This window comes from Vespula vulgaris, chromosome 6, assembly GCF_905475345.1.
Source record: "Vespula vulgaris chromosome 6, iyVesVulg1.1, whole genome shotgun sequence".
In the NCBI taxonomy this organism is placed as follows: Eukaryota; Metazoa; Arthropoda; class Insecta; order Hymenoptera; family Vespidae; genus Vespula; species Vespula vulgaris.
Genome location: NC_066591.1, coordinates 3,320,001 through 3,340,469, shown reverse-complemented (window position 1 = coordinate 3,340,469; position 20,469 = coordinate 3,320,001). Strand labels below are relative to the sequence as shown.

The following is a 20,469-nucleotide window of genomic DNA, read 5'->3' as shown; positions in this document are numbered from 1 at the left end:
TTCTTCTTCTCCTCCTCCTCTTCTTCCTCCTCCTCCTCCTCCTCCTCCCCCTCCCCCTCCTCCTCCCCCTCCTCTTTTCTATGAACGGAGATTTGCGAGTTTTCCTTTTTTATTTTCTTCTTTCTTTTCTTTTCTTTTTGTTCGTTCCCTTTTTTCGTATTTAAGTAAGAAAACGAGATAAATCGTAGACACGGAATTTCGCGACTAAACTATTCGTCAAACAGATACGACTCGTCTGGTGATGGTGATGATAGTGGTGACAGTGGTGCTGTTGTTCCTGCCGCCGCCGCCGCTGCTGCTGCTGCTGCTGCTGCTGCTGCTAGCAGATCCACGAGAGACGATCGGTCGCCGAGCGGTGTCGCGCCCGTCAACCATCTGTACTTCTCTTTTACGCCGCTTGAGCGCGCTCACTACGCACAGCTGACGGCCAAAGGCGTCGCTACTCAGGGAGCATCCCTCAAGAAAATTTGTATATTTTTATTCTCTTCTCGAAATATCAAACGATGTTACTTTTTTTTCTTACTCTCTCCTTATCTCTTAATTTTTCTTTGTTCTTCATAATTTATGATACGCTTCTTTATCTTTTCTTCTTTTCTTTCCTACTTTTCTTTTTTTTTTTTTTTTTTGATCCCATTCAGTATATATTAGAAATAGAAATATATATGTATATATATTTCTTTTTGTAAAAAATAAAATTTTGTACATATCGTAGCATGTATCATAGTGATGAGGTTGTAATAGAGCTGAAAGAAAACGTGATTTTCTCGAATGGAAATATCTTATGTCAATAAAAGGTAATCTAACTCTTTGTAACAATTTGTTTTTTGTCGTTTCTACGAAAAAAAATTATGTAATATATTTATATCGAATATCAGTATAATTATATCATACTAATTGTATGATTTATATTTCAATAATACATTAAAAAAGAACTTCGGATATTTAACGATGAGGGCTCATAAAATTAAATAAAATTTTTTAAAATTACACACACACACACGCGCGCGCGTACATATATATAACAAAAAACTATTCGAACGAGACTAAATAAAACACAGTGATTTTTGTCGTTTACGCCAATGCATCGTCGCGGGCATGGAGTAGAGAAGCCGTGGAGCTTCTTCTGTTAAGTCAAGTCCCGCGTTATCGTGATAATGTTAGTTTAAAGATTACAACTGTTACATTAAAATGAACTCGGCAAGTGTTAGGGACTATACGTTTATTGAAACGATCGGAGTGGGTAGTTATGCGACCGTTTATAAAGCAAAACGAAAGGTAAGAATATATAATTTGAGGTTCGGAATCAAAGTCGTCTCATTCGCACGCATAGGAAACATATGATTTCAGGAACGTACATAGGCTGATGCATTAAGGGAGTTTCGTTCGTTATCTTTTAATAGAAAATGAATTTTTGTTTTTAGGTATTCTTGTCTTTCCTTTGTTTTTTTCTTTTTTACAACTTTATTTTATTCCTTAACAACAAGATATGAGATATGATATACGTTGATCTTATCGTAAATGCGAATCATTTGCTTAGTATGAATCGTTCGTTCGTTTTTTTTTTCTTTTTTGTTTTTCGATTTCTTTCTTTGTTCTCTTTCGAATAGGTATTATTTTTAATGATGACGTATCAGATCGAAATTCATGTTTAGATAAATTACTACTTTGATAAAATAAATTGTATATGTATATATATATGTATATATATATATATATATATATATATATATATACATATATATATATAAATACGAATGAGAAACGTTATTGAAGCAAGTATAGAACACCTATATATGTATGTAGGTCATTAGTGTTTACCGTTTGCGATTAGTCGATGGTAATATTTATCGAGCAATGCCAATATCGAGAAGATATTCGATATGTATCTTGCGAACAATCGCAATATCTAGAGATAAAAATTCAATGTGAAATCTTGGCAAGATCATAACGTTTAAATAAATAATAATTTTGTATATATAATATTTGATATATATATTATTTATTTAAAAAAAAATATATATATATGGATGATCTAAATGTCAAAATTATCTCTATATCTAAAGATAAAAATTCGACGAAACTCGAGTAGAGATTGTAACGTTCAATTGAGTAACAATTTTCTTTTTTTTATTATTTTTTTTTTTGTAATATAATCGATATTCGAAATAATTATTTATTAATTATTTATTTAAAAAGAAGGAAATAAAACGAAAAAAAGAAACAATTTTTCTTAGGAGGAACCATGTGATGTCGTCGCAATAAAATGTGTGGATGCATCGAAGTTGTCAAAATCGGCGATCGAAAATCTCATGACGGAGATAAGTTTATTGAAGATATTAAATCACGAACATATCGTCAAAATGAAGGAATTTTTCATGAATGAACTGTGCGTTGAACATCTATTTTTTTCATGTCTTTTTTTTTTTACGCAAATCGAATAAATGAATTAAATTAAATTACATTGAATTAAATTGAATAGAAAAAAAAATGAAAAAAAATGTGCTTACGTATCCGACGGATGAATATAATTGAAATGAAATTTTTATACATTTCATTTTATTTACACAATATATTTTACTTTATTTTATTTCATTCATTGATAATAATTTATTAATAATAATTTTGTTTTGTTATATATATTTCACATGACGGTTCAAAAATTCTTAAATGATTTTAGATATTGATTATTCTTTTTCAAGATAACATTCTAAGATAACATTCGTTTCTTCAGTAAGTAAAATTACAAGTCTAATTAGAAGCTTAGAAAAATTTTAGAAAAAAGGAGCAATTGATTTTTGAAATCACTTCTATGAGAATATTGACCCATTTAGAAACTTTCGATTGATCCTGTATTATAAATAGCATTAATTAAATCAATAAAATTTAATTCAATTTAATATAGAAATATATATATATATATATATAATTTCGTGAACTTAATTCATTTATCGAAACTTTATTTTTTATATTTCCTTCGACTTTAGACGAATATACATTGTAATGGAATATTGCGACGGCGGCGATCTTTCAAAATTCATTAAAAAACGTAAACAATTGCCTGAAAGTATATGCCAAAGATTTTTACAACAACTAGCTTTAGCATTGAAATATTTGAGAGATCATAACGTCTGCCATATGGATTTGAAGCCGGAGAATTTGTTGCTCGTGAGAAGACCTTATTTGAAACTCAAGCTTGGAGGTTCGTTTAAAATACACATACACACTCACACACATATATTTGTCAATTTATACTTCAAATTGCCTGGAAAGTTCGTGCCAATTTTCCTCATACATTTATTTGTTTTTTAAAACATGTCGGTACGCGTGTATATATGTGTGAACGAAAAAATAAAAGTATACAAAAAATGATAAATAATCGATCGATAATATTTATTTAAACATATTAATTCTGCATAGATATACATATATACGTATATATTATATATTAACACACACAGACACACATATATATATAAATAGTTTTGTGTATATATTGAAACATTTGATCAACTAATTATAATTTTTTCCTTTATGTTAAATTAAACGATTCATTTAAATTTTGTGTTTCAACGAAGATGAAAGGGAAATATGAACTTTTCGGACAATCGTAAAAGTCGATCATAAGCATCGATCTTTGATTTATTTCGTGGATCGCTTTTTTTTTCTTCTCCCTTTCTTTTTTTTTTCTTTTTTGTCATTACAGATTTCGGTTTTGCACAGTACCTATCTAACACCGAATACAAATTTGCCATACGTGGCTCACCACTTTACATGGCACCGGAGATCTTATTAGAAAACAAGTACGACGCTCGTATCGATCTTTGGAGCGTTGGTGTGATCATGTACGAGTGTCTTTTTGGAAAGGCACCTTATTCTAGCAATAGTTATAAAGAATTGGAGGAGAAAATCAAGGAACGTCGTGCAATCGAGGTGATTCTACGAAATAGTTCCTTTTTTTTTTTTTTAAATCTTTTTTTGTGGGCTTGAACGAAAAGTACAGAAAAAAAAAAAACTAACAATAAGATCGAAAATCGTAATCTATTCCGTCATTTATTGACACGTTAAATTTCGTATGACACTCAATTTTTTTGATTTTTGACTTTTGACATTTAAAAGATTAAATATTTACTATTGAACAAGATTAAGATCTAATAATATAAGAATTATGACAAATTCATTTATATCTTTCATTAACATAAAAAGTTATGACAGATATCAGATTAAATACAGATATATATATATATATCGATTAATTGCAAGATGGCTTCGTTAGTCGATGTGTATAAATATAAAATATAATAAGTTCATAATCTTGCCTTCACGTTAAAATTTTAACGATAAAAATTTTGTTAAAGAATATTTTTTTCTTTTTCTCTTTTTTCAATTTTTTTTTCTTTTTTTTTATTTTCAACGTTAACATATAGATTCCAAAAATGCCTCCTATTTCTCGTGAATGCAAAAATCTTCTGTCATCGTTGCTCAAGCACGATCTTGAAGCTCGCATAAGTTTTGATGACTTCTTCTCCAATACATTTTTGGATTTGGAACATGCACCAAGCAGAGAAAGCTATCAGAAAGGGTTGAAACTTGCACAAGAAGCTGTTAAAAAGGATTGTGAAAAAAAACCGCAAGAAGCATTCCATTTGTATTGCGAGGCCTTGAAATATTTTATTCCATTGTTGATCAGTAAGAATTATTTTTCTTTTTGAAACGCGTGGTTTCTTTTGTTTATGTCTGTTTAAATCGACGATAATTTTCTTATCGCATCCCTAATTATTGTCCATTCTGTCGTCAGACGATAGCGATCCGCATAGAAAAGAGGCTATGAGGTTACACGTATACGATTATATAAGTCGAGCGGAGAAACTCAAATTGCAATTTAAAGATAAAGAAAATAGTCAGGAAAAGAAAGAAATTACCCAACAGGTGGAAGAGACAGAATGCGTTCCAATGACATCGTCGACCAAAGAGTCGCCATCCCCGATAAATATATCCCCGGGATCAACTTTTCACAAATTACGTTCGTATTTTATGATATATCATATATATTTAATATAAATATTTTTTCACAGAAAAAAAATATATATATTCATGTGTATAAATATATGTTTTCATTCATTTATTTATTTATGATGTGTTTTTATATACTGATATAAATTTACACGTATATATATTTTTTTTTACTCTGAGAAGATTCTAAGCATGAATCTTTTTTTTTTTTTCTTATATCTATACCAAGCCTATAATTTTCTTGCATAAAAATCTCTTAATATTAGATTTACGGAAGTCGTTAATTTGACATATTCAAAATTTCATATTTAATATTAAAAAAAGATTGTCAATATTATTTCTCGTCGGTTTATGTTGAATTTGATCGATTTACTAATATTATGAAATAATATTATAAAAAGTTTATCCATGAATTTATTAGCGAATAAAAATGGATATACAACAAATTATCGTAAATCTAGTATTAATTTGTGATTTCTTTTATTAACAAATGATTTAATTTTTTTCTCTCTTCTTTTCTTTCTTTTTATTTATTTTTATTTATTATATTCTTTTTTTTTTCTTTTTGATTTAATTTAATTTAATACATTAGGAATTCTCAGCAAAAGTACACCGAATATGGCCGATGCACTCGACATTGGAGAAATTGCCGTGCAATATCTTTCTGAGGGCAATTACATTCGAGCTTTAGAAAAATTTCAATCAAGTTTAAGTGTCTTGATAAAGATGTTGAATAGAGAACCACCTGGTCATAGAAGAGATCTACTTCACGAACAGGTGATTTTATTATTTATTTTTTTCTCTTTGTTTTTCTTCTTCTGTTAAAATATATAAGATTATCCAAGAGAGTCATTATTATATAGAACGAGCCGAAAGTTTCTAGAGTATTTTATAAATTCGATTACACTTCTACGAAACTTTTTAGACTTTTAGTTCAAGCTTGTATTTTTACGATCAGAGAAAACAAAATTAATCGAGAAAGTCTCAGGAAAAAGAATAATTGATTTTTAAAATCACCTAGTAACTTTTGGATCACCCTGTAACATTGTTTATTATAGATCGTATATTAGTGCTTAATTTTGATAATATCAATTCACTTGAATTTTTTATATCGTATTTTATTAACGATTTTAATTTAATTATGTATTTGTGCGTGTGTGCACGTGCGCGTATGTGAGCATGACCGATGAAATGCATTGCTTTTGCATAATCAGCACAATGTATTAAGTAATCCTCCATAAAAAAATCGTATTTCGCAATGTCATATTACATGAAATCGATACTTTTGCATGTATTCGAAGAAACGTAAAAAGTATATACATATATACATACGCATATGTATATATGTATGAATAGGAAAGTGATATAATATAGGGTAAGTTTCGAAGATAAATCAGTGATAAGTATAACGCGAAGTAAAGTGAGAAGAATGAGAATACGATGAAGTCCATTTGTCTTTGACTTTGCATAATAAAGAATATATCATCAATGTTTCACAAAAGAGTCCTTGAAGATTTTTTGTCAAATATTTTTCACTTTCTATTTCTTTGTTCTTTTTTTGTTTGCTTTGATGAATAGTTTACAAATATTGAGATGCAAGATGAAGTGTGCTTTTTTTTATAATGACATTCTCAAGTATAAAACAAATATGATAATATAATATTACATATAATGATATTATCTTAATAGATATATATATATACTACATATAAACTATATTATCTTAATAATTAGTATATCAATCTAATATCATATTATTTTGATAATTAGGACATCAACCTAATGGTATATTACTTTGATAATTATTATATTACCTTCTTTTTTCTCTAAAAAAAAATATATTATATAACATTATAATATAAATTGATATATATAATATATTAGATTAATAAAACAGTAGTATTCTCCACTCTCGAAAAATCCTCATACAAAAATTCTTTTTGAAATAAAAAAATTAAATGATAACTCGAGTCAATATAATACAATTAATACTAATTAAAACGTATCAATTATTAATTATTACCTATTAATAGGTGCAATATTGGATGCAAACGGCGGAAAGTACAAAGGTTCTTTTGTCGACGAGGAATATGGAATCTGTCCAACGTGCCGCTGATTGCTATAACGAGCATTGTATAATACAATAAAGAGGAAAACAAGAGACGGTATTGTAAAATAGATGATATAATCTTATTTTGATTAAGTATTATGTGTTATTATACGTCTTATTTCATCAAATTTTTGACCTAAGACTGACTGACTAACTAATTTATATAAGCGAGTTATAAATATATACATATATATTTAAGAGAAAGAGAGAGAGAGAGCGCGAGCGAGCGAGCGAGAGAGAGAGAGAGAGAGAGAGAGAGAGAGAGAAGTACATTCCTATTTTCATTTACATATATCATTTCTTTATTTATATAGATACGTGTATATAGGATGGACCGAAAGTTATTAGATGATTTGAAAATTCAATTACTCTTTTTTGAAACTTTCTGAATAAATTTCTATTTCTTGCATTTAAAAAAATTTTTTTTATTCTGTTTTTTATTTCTTTTTTTATTTTTTATTTTATTTTATTTTATTTTATTTTTTTTTTGGTCAAATCGTATAATTACTAGCCTATCTTGTAAAACTTATAAAGTTTGAAAATTTAATTAATTCTAAAAAATCTCAAGAAACGGTAATTTTTTTGAATTCATCTGAGATTTTTGGCCCATCTAGAAATTTTTGACTTACCTTATGATAATTATATATATGTATATTCAATGTTTCTTATTTTCTTTTTTACTTAAGTCATCCCGCCGTAGTTCACCGAAAAAAACTTTTTATTCTTCGCATTATTATGCGTACGCGAAAGAACGTTAAAATCTAATGAGGGTGATTCACAAAAGATTTTTTGTATCTTTTTTATTCATGCGCATAACTTTCTCGTAAAACGGTAGAGCTTGTTCCTGTAAAAAAAAAAAAAAAAAAAAAGAAAGAAAGAAAAGAAAAAAAGAAAAGAAGCAAACAAACAAAAAAGAAAATCTAAACAAAAGAAATATATATTTTAATGTATTTTTATCTTGTAACGATATTATTGATGAGTACTAATAAAATCAAGCTTGATTCATTGAAATACCATTTTGTTCCTTCAAAGAATATACAAATAAAAAAATAAAAAAATAAATGAATAAATAAATAAATAAATTATTTAAAAAGATCATACTAAATTAATTTAATTAATCAAGAAAACTAATGAGTTCTGATAAAATTCTGCTTTTTTATTGATCATTGTATTCTCGACAAAAAAAGAAAAAAACAGTAAGTAAACAAAGTAATTATAAAAATAAAGTATAATAAATTATATTGTAAAAAAAAATTTTTTTAGAAAACTCGGTGCATTCTAAACGGTTCAAATAGAAAAGGAAAAAGAAACCTACTCGCACAACTATGCTTTTCATAAATATATACAAACTAACTGATACTCACGAGAGACCGACGTGACCATACGCGTGACCACGATAATTTCCGTTTTATATTTATAAAAACGGATGAAAATATTTCAAGCACATGTCAATTTTATGCGTGTATGCGTGTATATATATGTATATGTGTGTGTGTGTAAAATTATATGAAAGAATTATCTATGTAAATTGTATTAAATATATTCACATTTCTTTGCTTGTTATTGAAGAAACCTATAATTTTTTAATAATTCAAACCCCAAAATCTCAAAATACTTCATAACGATATATATGTATATAAATTATACTACTTTCATAATCCTATCAACTTATATATGTGTATGTACTTAATACTAATATAAATTATTCGCTTCGCTTATTTGATACATTCCACATGTTTATAAGTACTGTACATATACATATATGTATGTATGTATGAATATTAATCATATATATATATTGAATACTATATATACATAGAGTATTCAAACAGTACGATAATATTCGAAACATAGCTTATTCAGTGACGTCACGATTTAGACGTGAATGTGAATAACGATAGTGATAGACACTTGCCAAAATTGACAACTCGAGTCATACATTATTTATATGGATAAACAAAAGTCACACGATGTCTACTTTCTTTTTTCTTTTTCTTCAAATTACTTCATTCCCGAAATAGATCGTAATATATCTCAAAGAAAAGAAAAAAAGAAAAATAAGTATTTATGTCTGTGTGTGTGTGTATATACATACATACATATATATATACCTATATATACATACATATACATATATACATATATATATGTATATACACGCCCACATTAAGACAGAGAGGGGAGAGAGTGAGAGAAAGGAAAAAATAAAGAAGAAAACTACAAGATCGGAGTTGCTTAAACGGAAGAAGATGGCGCTAGTGAGACCACATCACCCCCTGCGACTTCCGGTCGGAGCACGTGATATCTAACGGTCGCCGTTGCTCCGAAGCGTCATGGAAATTTCCATTCTCGAGCAACAACGCAACGCAACTAAATCGTTCCCCCTTCCTGCCTCCCTCTCTCCCACCCCGCGTCCTCCCTCGAATCCCTCCTACCCCCTCCCCGCCGATATCCAATGTACATAAGCCCCCACTCCGTTAAAACATTACGCCATCGGTCGGTCCACCTCCATCCTACGTTTGATCACCAATCAGATCGCGTCTGGTTATGTACAGACACCCCCACCACTCACCAAAACTCTCATAAATCCCCACTACTCGATGATTTTGCGCGCTTTCGAGTGACTTGGCAACGTCGCAACCGTTAAGTACATAAGGGAGGGGTAGGGAGGATGAGGGGGTTAAAACGGGGGTCGGCGGGACGGGAGGGATAGGGGTGGCGGGGGGACGGTACTGTCGGGAGAGGAGGGTAAGGGGACAATCGCGTCGGGTGGTAGGGGGGGATAGAAGCAGCGGGGTTGGAGGGAGCAGGATGAAAGGGGGCGGAAGGGTTGGAGGGAGGATACGAGAAAGAACTGGCAACGTGTGCCACATTCAAATCTAAACGGAACCCGGGTCAGCCTCTCCGTTGAACGCCGTAAGAAAACGGCACGGAAAAGCGCGGTGGAACGCGCGAATAGAATAATCCCGCGTATCGTAAGCCGTAACAGTGTTCGTCCAATCGAAGAATAAAATATTATTCTCCTTGATCGTCATTAAATCATCCCACTTTGATATCATGTCTGTCTCGTTCGTTCGCTCGCTCGTGTTCGCGTCCACGCAGTGAGTGAAAAGAAAAAAAGAACGTGGCGCGTCCACTTCGTCTATTCGTCCGTCCGTTCGTCAGTTCGTCTCGTTTCGTTTCGTTTCGTTTAGTTTCGTCTCGTTCCGTTTCGTCTCGTTTCGTTTCGTTTCGTCTCGTTTCGTTCCATTCCGTTTCGTTTCGTTTCGTTTCGTTTCGTTTCGTCGTTCATTCGTTCGTTATATTCGTACGCACGCGAGTGTTATATGTACGAAAGAGATCGAGAGCGAAAGCGAGAAACACAGGATTTGTAGTAAACGCGACGACGAGCCGCACGATACACCCTGGTGGACGTATGCAAGCATTGTCTCGGAAGAGATCTCATCGGATTCTTCTTAACATTATCCTATCTCCTGTTTCTATAATCTTCTCTTTTCTCTCTCTTTCTCTTTCTCTCTAGATTTATCTAACTACGCATCTCGCGTCTCTCTTTCGTGCGCGCGTATGAATTTCGCGGTTTTATGCAGACCGGCGGCCGATGTAAATGTCACGAATAATAAACAGGGCTAGTGCCTTGACCGTGGGTCGAAAGTGTCGCTCAAAGGGGCGAAATTATGTGCATGGACGTTCAGGCTAACGAGAAGAAGGAGAAGATGAACGACAGGATCGTCGACGAGGACGTGCAGATCGTCGAAGCCCGTGTTACAAGAGGTAAGTACTTACATTTTGAGGTTATGGGTGGCGGCAGTACCGGCGCTAGCAGCGATAGTAGTAGTGATCACAAGCTAAACACAGCGGTGTACGGCGAAACTCTGTTGACGAAGTTAACCTATCGACTACCTTGACTTAATTGACGACGATCTTATTTAAGATCAAATCTGGCTACTTACCCTTACAACTCTTCCGTCTTTCTTGTCTTATCCTTCTCTCTCCTTCTCTCTCCTTCTCTCTTTTTCTTCATCCCTTTCATACTATACAAATTATATTATATTATATTATACGTTGTACCGCTTGTACTCCTCTGATGCTTACTCTTCTATTTAAGCAATTTTATATTGTTGATATTAGTCGGCGAGCTATGCGTGTTGTTCTTTTTTTGATCTGTCTTTCCTTTCTCTTCCGGATTCTCCTATTTCTCCTTTCATGTTTTTCCAAGAACATACTTTCAATGAAATTCGTACAAAAGACCGGGCGATTGTTTTTATTCGTATCGACGGAATCTCGTCTTGTGTGTCGTGTGTGCGTGTACATATTTACGTTGAAAGTCACTGATCAAACGTGAATTTGGTGTAACTCGATCTATACATTGAATCAGTGTTCTACATGCGTTGTCGCGATCGGTTTATAATTTGATAACGAGCATTGTATCAACGACATACGTTATTTACAAAACTTGTCAATGATCTAAGTGTGTTATATGAGAAGTGTATATATATATATATTATATATATATTATATATATATGCAGCTCGAACGTTTCACGGTAGGATCACGAACGGAACCTATCGCATAATTAAACGCTGCGCGCGAGACACCTTGCGCGCGCGATACATGGCAGACGGACCACGTGGTCGAATAAAAACACAAGCCCGAATCGATCTTTCGAACGGAACGTTTGAAAGGATTATACATACTACCTTGGCGTTTCTTCGAACTTTATCGATGGATGGCAAATCTTCGACGAGATGGATGAATGCCTTAATATCGTTTAGATATCTCTTCGTTCATACGAAGTTTCGAGGAATGACGTCATGATTTATTTAAGGCACACTGTAAGACGATCCCTAAAAAGAGAGATAGAGAGAAGGAGGGAGAGAGAGAAAGCATGTAAGAAGACGTAGCCGCATTTTAAAAAGGGAACGTCTCTCTTTCTCTCTCTCTCTCTCTCTCTCTCTCCTCACGATCTTCTCTTAATAGTAATCAAAAATAAATTATTATTGTTGTTATCGTTGTTATTGATGCTATTATTAATATTTTTTTCAAAAGATAATTCGGATTATTCCATTGAATTTTTAGCGAATGACGAAACATCTTTTTTACGATTTGTCGATATTTCTTAACTTAACCTAAGCTAACCTATCTTAACTTAACCAAACCTGACCTAAACTCTTTTATAACGTTATTCGTTTATTTTTCGCACGTGTCCAAATATAGTTCGTTCGTTAGTTTGTTCTCTTATAATTACTTAAATTAAAATCCTACGAAAATGAAAATGCAAATCATCAAGTAAGGTAGATACTAAAGTGTTACGTAGTAGTATCAACGATATATCGTTTGATCTAACGTATCTCGTTGCCGTCGCACGTGTAAGCAGTAGACATCCCATTAAGAAGGTGAAACAACATCGAGAACGAATCGATCGCAGACATTGCTCTGTTGGCGTCTTCTAATATGGCGGATGTTTTAGAGATTATCCAAGTTGAAGATGAAATTGATGGTATCAAGATCTTTTTTACTTCAATATATTGATATTCGATTATATATATATATATATATATATATATATATATATATAAATTAGTGTAGTATATTATATATTAACCGAATAAAAAATGAAATAATATATATATTATACAACCATATATATATATATATGGTGATAAAGAAGAGATGCGAGTCTCTTATCTTTTCGATATCGATTTCACGTTGTATGAAGATAATAATGATCTCCCATAACTATGGATTCTTTAAGTCAATTTAATGTACCTATATACGAGTTATGGGTTGTAGGAGAATATTCTTGTATATACGGCACGAGGAAAATAATAATTTGATAATGTGATTTACGATGCGTTATAATATAATAATAATAATCATAATAATCATAATAACAATCATCATGATAATAATGATAATAATAATAATAACATAATCCGTCGTGTATATATAGAAAGCGCGGAATCGAATGCTTCCGAGTTTATTATTCATGAGGGTCTTATAAATGGTGTTCCTCGTCTCTCATCGTGATGCACATACAAACCTAGTATATGCATATACACGCGCGCGCGCGCGTGTGTGTATGACAACTATATTCTCCTTTATTGCATTATACTATATTTCTTATACAGACTAGGCTAAAAATCCCTAGGAAGGTTAAAAATTATTAAATTGTTTTTAAAAATCAATTAATTTTTTTCTTTTTTTTTTGTGAAATCGGAAGCTTTAGTTTCATAAAACTCGAAGTAGAACTATAAGCCGGGAAAGAGTAATCGATTTTTAAAATTACTTGGGAACTCTGTTCACTTAGGGACTTTTGGTCCACCCTATAGTATACTATGTATATCTCATACTTTTTCATTAAATATGCCGAGCGTATTATCTACGAGTGGCCTATCTCTCTCCCTCTCTTTTTTCTCTCCCTCTCTTTCTCTCTCCCCTCTTTCTCCCACTTTCTCTCTCTCTCTCTCTCTCTTTCTTTCTCCTTCCTTCTTTCTCTTTCTCCTTCCCCCTCTGTATCGTAGTGCCGGAAAATTAAAGATGGAAAAGGAGCGCAATGGTGTGAGATATAGCCAAAAAAGGCTTTCGACTAATGATGTGTATATATATCATGTATATATGTATGTATGATTCATGTATATATGATGTATGTATGCATGCCTGATGTACGTATGTATGTATATACATTTGTGTGTTTATATATATATATATGCGTATGACCCCGCAACGATGTTTTATTTTTTTTTGTTTTTTTTCCTCCAATTTTTTATTATTTTTTTTTTAATTTAAAGAAGCGCTCACGTTAAAGGAAACTAAGCAACGTATGCACGCGGCTATGCTCCTCGTCGTACAGTTGATCTACAAATGCGCACATCGTGTAACGTGGACTGTAGTATGGTAGCGGTGGCGGTGGTGGTGATGGTGGTGGTGGTGGTGGTGGTGGTGGTGGTGGTGGTGGTGGTGGCGGCGGTGGTGGTGGTGGTGGTGGAGGAGGTGGCGGTGATGGTGGTGGTGGTGGCAGTGGAGATGGTGGTGGTAGCGCTTACCAGGCCGACCGACCGTTCGTCGTCACTTGTGCACGCAGTATATATATACATATATATTTATATATACATGCGTATATATATACGTATGTATATACGCGGAGCCAAATATATACGCGGTGGTATGTATATAGGCGGTCCGAGAGTCGCAAGGGAAATATGTACTGGTGCAGTACATAATGTACCCTCCCTATATACTATATAAGAACCCGAGTAGTGATGTAACAAAGAGGTACTTTCACGAAGTTAGCCGAACTGTTCCGAAGCCGCCCCGGCTTCGGGCAAGTCGCATGCGTGCTCTCTGTGCGACAGAGTATGTATCTATGTATATATATCTATGTATATATATACGTTTGTACATATATATATATACGTCGTATGTGTTGTTGTGTGTAATACCTTACGATTCTCGTCAGCTGCGACGACTGAACGCCGCCATATGCAATTTTGCTAAGCGCGTAAAAAATGTTTCTCCGAAAGCTCACCTGCTTCCCGTTTGTGCAATTTATAACGGAATTCTTTTCTCTAGACCACCCTCAGCCATTCTCTTTTTATCTATTTTCTTTATTTCTTTTTATTTCTTTTTGCCCCTGTTTTTTCTTCCTCTCTTTTTTTGTTCTTTTTCTTCTTTTTTCTTTCTTTCATCCTCTCTCTCTTTTTTCTTTCTTTCTTTCCTTTCTTTTTTTTTTTTTTTTTAAGAAATACAACAGTAATAAAGATGACGATATCAGTTTAAATCTGATAGCCATATACATACATAGTAGTTTCTAGCAAGAAAAAGAGACACGCCTTGTTAACGTTCTATTGCGAAATTTATATAAGCGGCCACTCACATTGGCCAGGACGATTTCATAGTTACGTAATATTTGCTTCCGCGATGGCATATTTTTGCAAAAGGAAATAAATATCGTTTGGTCGTTATGATAGTGTACAAAGAGAGAGGGAGGGGAAGAGGATGGAGGAGATTGGGAGGAACGGTGATAGTGAAGGGAAGAGAGAAAGAGACAAATAGAGGGAGGTGAACGAAAGCGCGGGAGGAAGAGAGAGAGAGAGAGAGCGCACGAGAGCGAGAGCGAGAGAGCGAGTGCAGAGAATGGCGGTGAGAGGTGTAGCAGAGAGAGAGAGAGAGAGAGACAGAGACAGAGAGAGAGAGAGAGAGAATGGATAGATTGGAAGAAGGCACATCCGGTTGAGCGCCATATTGTTCTTTCAGTAATTCCTCGCTGCCCTCCCCCACGCACCCGCCAACCCCTGAACCAAGTATGCGCTTCGCTCGGCATAGTAACAGCGGCAATGGCGAACGACTATAAATAGATCGCTAACGACCTTCCAGTGTTGCCAAAACGACTGGCCCAGAGGAAAGACGTAGAAGAAGGCGGGCTATCAAGGCCGCGCCCGCCATTTTGCGATGGCAACGCCGCAACCGTTGGAAATGTTGTTGACGGTTTTCGACCTCGATGATCCGTCTTTGACGAAGGACATCGTCTAGAATAAACAAGCATTTGTTAGTTGCGAAAGAGGAGGAGCTCTTTGGGGCCAAAGCTTTTGATATTTTTTAAATAGAGCCAGGGAAAAAGTAAAAAATAGAGAGGAAAAAAAGAAGTATAAAATCGAGGAGGGATAATTAATCGACAGTGGAAAAATTCGATTATAACTGAGAGAGAGAGAGAGAGGGAGGGGGGTAGAGAGGGAGAGAAAGAGAAAGAGAGGAGGGTTGTATCAATAAGTAGAGATTGCGAAAGAAAACTATCCTTAAAATGGCGACTTTTTAACGTATATACGTTTCTCAAGTATCGATCAAGCGACGTTGCCTTGTACGTCTAGGTGTACTGGTTTCTCTATGTGTGTAGTAGGAATATACATGGTTGCAACGTCGAAAAAAAGAGGGGAGTGGGCGTGCCTGGATAGAGTAGAGCCGGCAACGCCGCGCGGCTGTAAATCATGATTAAAATAATAAGTATAATACATATGTAGTACATAGAGAGGAGGTCGTGTCGGGTATATGTATTTAAGAGGTGCGCAAAGGCACGGATCGGAGAGTACGTCTGGCTGGGTTCTGCGCAGCTTCGGTTCCCCCACTCTCGTTTTCCAATCCCCCACCATCGCAGAGAAATCCCACGGGCGAGTTCCATAAGTCGTAGTGGGGGTTGGATGGATGGATGGGGGAGGGGCTGAGGGCACCTGAAACCGCGTCTATATACCCCCGCGTACATTTACCAATCTTGGCACTTTGCCTGAAAGAGCATATCGACCGTGCGACGTTGTCACATCGTCTGGTACGATCTTACGCTCTGGCCCTGGCCACTCTTTGAGCGGTATGTACCTAGCCTCCTGCAGCCGATCCATGCAACACGATGCGAAACTCGATCGGTCGTACGATTTAATTATTTACGTGGCCCCAACCAACACTGGATTCATCAGCAACGCATAACGTGTAACTTTACACACGCGCACGCTCAAAAGTTTATACCAGGGCGAAAGTTATGATACCGATACTCTCAAACTTACCACTCACGAGTTTTACTCTCCTTTGTACATATATACATACATACATACATACATACATAGGTATATATACACACATATGCGTCATATATATACAGTTTTTTCCTTAATTCTCTTTTTATTGTAAATTGGAATTTCCACTGGAGTATGTACTGGTATGTAATCTATTGCGTCCGAAAGTATATCCGCGATATTATATATAATCTTATCTTTCTAATCATATACTTTCCTTAACACTTTGCGGTCCGCGATCCTTACTTTCGATACTCTTCCTATTAATCACATATTTTTCGATATTTTTCTGATTGTATGAATGCTGATATAGGAGAAAAAGAGTAAATTAGTAAACTTTTTTTTTCTCCCGATCTTCATCATTGTTTCTGTCGTTGCAAATTTTTTTGTTTACATATATTCTTTACTTTAAAGGCAGACAACGATAATGATCTATTTCTAACTGAAACAAGTCATACACGGATATGATAGATTCTTTAAGAATATAAACGCGTTCTTTTTGATCATTTTAATATGATGACATGAGATCGTTAATGACGTTTTAAATATTATTTAAGTACATATATATTTCTTGATTGGATTTTTAAAATTTGACTAATCAAAGTGCAAAGTTTCTTAAACTCGAGCTTAATAGCGTCCATATTTATCAATTTTTAATTCAACATCGTGTCGAAATAATTTTTTCTTTACAACTGTTTAAAATTGCTCATGTTTTATGACGTTAGCAGATAGATATACACAATCAAAAATGCATTTGTATATTGATAAAGTCTACGCTGCTAAGCCACAGAATTCCGTTGATGAATACCCCAAAGTATTAATTTACATATATATACATACATACATATATATCTCTTATTACATACATACATATATATATATATATATATATATATATATCTTTGAAATAATTAATAAGATTAAACTATGACAATTATCGCGCAACAAAATGATTTATAAACGACGTTATTACTTGGAATAGAGATATACCATTTTTCTTTATTTTTATTTTTACCACAATTAATTTTTACCATTGTAATCCTCATATATTGCGTGTGTGGGTGTGTCATGCAGAAATCATCAATGAATTGTGTGTAATATAAGATTTCAAAATAGAAAATACGTATTTTATGCTAGCTTTTTAAAGAAAATCGATAAAATATCTATCTAATGATTCCTCTAAGAAAAATATTTCTTATCGTTTACTTGACAAGTCAAACAAGTAAATTTAAAGTTACGCATCACTTTTATCTTGTTGCAATTATTGTTCTTTCTTTTTTCTCTTTCTCTTTTTTTTTTTTTATCCTTTCTAACATACCAAACTCACTAATTATTTAAAAGAAAGTGAGATATTAATAGGAGAAAATGCATTCAATTACAAATATGGAATAAGGGTAATAATTAAGAGATAGGTATATTTACAATAACTCTGACCTCGTTTTAATTGTATAATGAATTAATACTTAACTGTAAGATTGATTTTTTAATAGGAACTAATAATTTCATTGACTTTTAGAAATGTTATTTTGGCTATATTTTATAGGAGATATAAGTATCATTATTCATAGAGGAAAGGAGAAGACATTCACAAGACAAAATTTATAGGTCAGATAAAATTATTTTGGCCAACTAGGTGAGGTCCGTTATCTATAATCGTTCTGATGAAAAAGCTTTTGAGATGATTTTAAAGAGACATTGAAAAAAGATGGAAAGAAATAGTGAGAGAGAAAGAGAAAGAGAAAGAGAAAGAGAGAGAGAGAGAGAGAGGCAGAGACAGATAAATAGATAGATAGATAGACAGAGATAGACAGAGAAAGAGAAAGAAAGAGACAAGAAGGAGAAAAGAAAGATAGAGAGAGATCACAGAAGAACACCGACCACGTGCTGCGTCGATCATGGGAGTTCGGGCGCGAATAAGTGAGCATCGCGCATGCGTCTCAGCGCATTACTCGTAGTCGTACGTCAAATCGAATTTAATTACACATACTAACGCACGCTTATACGGGTGTTCTATATACCACGCGTTTATATATATATATATATATGTTACGTGTAACATATATATATATATGTTACTTTTATTTAACGTTACGTACTAACTCGTAGTACATATCTTTATTAACTTAATTTCGCATGGAATGATCGGAATGTCCGTCGGATTATTTCAAATATTCAAATAACAAGATAGTAGAGGCACCGAAAGTTCCAAAGTGATTTTAAAAGTTCTCTAAGCTTGTCGTTGCACGTGTGTTGTGATATTAATGACAAAAAAATTAATCTAAGCAGTCTCGAAAAAGAGTAATTAATTTTTTCGAATAATGGTTTTTTTTTTTTTTTTAGATACTTTTGTATAAACGTTATTTTTTGCACGCAGAAAAGTGGCGGTAGTATACTTAGTTTTCGAAAGATATGAAACCGATCATTTTTCGCGGGAAAAAGCAAAAACAAGCGAAAGAAGATGACGATAATGATGATTATGAAACCGAATTAAAGTAAACTAAACTTCCTGGTTCCATGACTCGTTTCCTTGGATTGTCTTCTTAATTTGATCTTATCTATCGCACGAATAGGCCATTAAACTTTAACGTTGAAACGAAAGACCGAAAAATGTGTGTTCCTCCGTATAATAATAGAATTATATATCTATATACTAAAATTGAGAAGATGATTCTATTATTATATTTTGACGAAATTTAATATGATCCATTATTCAATTCGTATACGTTATCAAAAGAGCCTCCAAAAAAATAAAATAAGAAAAAAGAATCTGGCACACCTTAAAAAAAAAAAAAAAAGAAAGAAAATAAAAAGGTACGTAGGAATCTACGAAATTTAATACGATCGATTCAAATCGTATGTTATCAAAAGTACTCAAAAAAAAAAAGACGGAGCTGGCAAAAAGAGGAACAAAAGAATAAAAAGAGATGCCGGAATCTACGAAACTTAATACGATCGATCCAAATAGTATAAGTTATCAAAAGCGGTCGAACAAACAACAAAAAGAACCTGGAGCATAGTTTTAAAAACAAAAAGGTATAAAAAAAAAACAAAGAAATTAGCGAAATAAAAAATAACACAAAAAACTTTTTTCCCCCACGTAAAAAGAGGCACGTAGGAATAAAATCGATGTAGGTCAGTGGAGAAGGAAAAGGGAGAAAAGAATCTCGAATCGAGATCGTTCGAAGTAATAGCGAAGATAGCGAGGAGCATTTGCGTTGTGTTGCGTTGAAGGGAGTCCCGGAAGAAGAAGAGAAGGAAGAAGAAGAAGAAGAAGAAAAAGAAGAAGAAGAAGAAGAAGAAGAAGAAGAAGAGGAGGAGGAGGAGGAGGAGAAAAAAGGAACGAGAAAAAGGAGCAAGAAGAAAAAGAAGAGAAAGAGAAGGAGGAGGAACAAGAAGAAGAAGAAGAAGAAAAAGAGGAAGAAGAAGAAGGAGGAAAGAAGTCGCCTCGGAGTCTCGACAATTCGCCTGTACACATACACCTCATGCAGTAGGAAGAATAAGAAGGACGGTGTACCGTGAGGAAGGAAGGAATGAGTGTGTGAGGGAGTGAGCGAGCGAGCGAGCGAGCGAGCGGGTGAGGTTAGGGGGCAAGAGAAGGAGAAAAGGAGGATGAGGAGGTGATGGAGGTGGAGGAGGAGGGTGTCGCGGAAGGGTGAGTGGGGGAGTACAGTTGGTGGCAAAAGTTGACTGCATTGAATGTGTGACATAGGACCGGCTAAAGCACAGAGAGGGCATACGGCAATGCCTAGTATCTCGTGCAGCTACAGCCGGACGGCTTGATGTCGAGGCATG

The 20,469-nt window shown here is 33.8% G+C and overlaps 2 protein-coding genes across 6 annotated transcripts in view; both read left to right on the top strand.

Annotated features, from left to right (window-relative positions):
* Nucleotides 1-39: 39 nt before the first annotated feature.
* Nucleotides 40-8,699, top strand: LOC127064480 (serine/threonine-protein kinase ULK3). Of its 3 annotated transcripts, none has more exons than XM_050995589.1 (8): nt 40-1,275; nt 2,235-2,386; nt 2,985-3,199; nt 3,704-3,930; nt 4,425-4,686; nt 4,796-5,020; nt 5,603-5,787; nt 7,044-8,699. In XM_050995589.1, exons 1-8 carry the CDS (start codon nt 1,189-1,191, stop codon nt 7,155-7,157), a joined length of 1,467 nt encoding a protein of 488 aa, XP_050851546.1. In that variant the 5' UTR covers nt 40-1,188; the 3' UTR covers nt 7,158-8,699. The 3 variants fall into 3 exon arrangements, with proteins under 3 accessions (XP_050851546.1, XP_050851548.1, XP_050851549.1); XM_050995591.1 differs by having other exon boundaries at nt 2,219-2,386; XM_050995592.1 differs by lacking the exon at nt 2,235-2,386.
* A 1,292-nt stretch (nt 8,700-9,991) lies between these two features.
* The window catches only part of LOC127064475 (uncharacterized), an 18,703-nt gene continuing 8,225 nt past the window's right edge, over nt 9,992-20,469 (top strand). Inside the window, exons 1-2 of one of the 3 annotated variants that reach the window (XM_050995569.1) lie at nt 9,992-10,533; nt 10,641-10,891. In XM_050995569.1, the coding sequence (XP_050851526.1) occupies nt 10,795-10,891 (97 nt within the window). In that variant the 5' untranslated portion in view covers nt 9,992-10,533; nt 10,641-10,794. Of the gene's footprint in view, nt 10,892-19,473 lie in introns of those variants that run through there. The other 2 variants (XM_050995568.1, XM_050995571.1) reach the window with 2 other exon arrangements.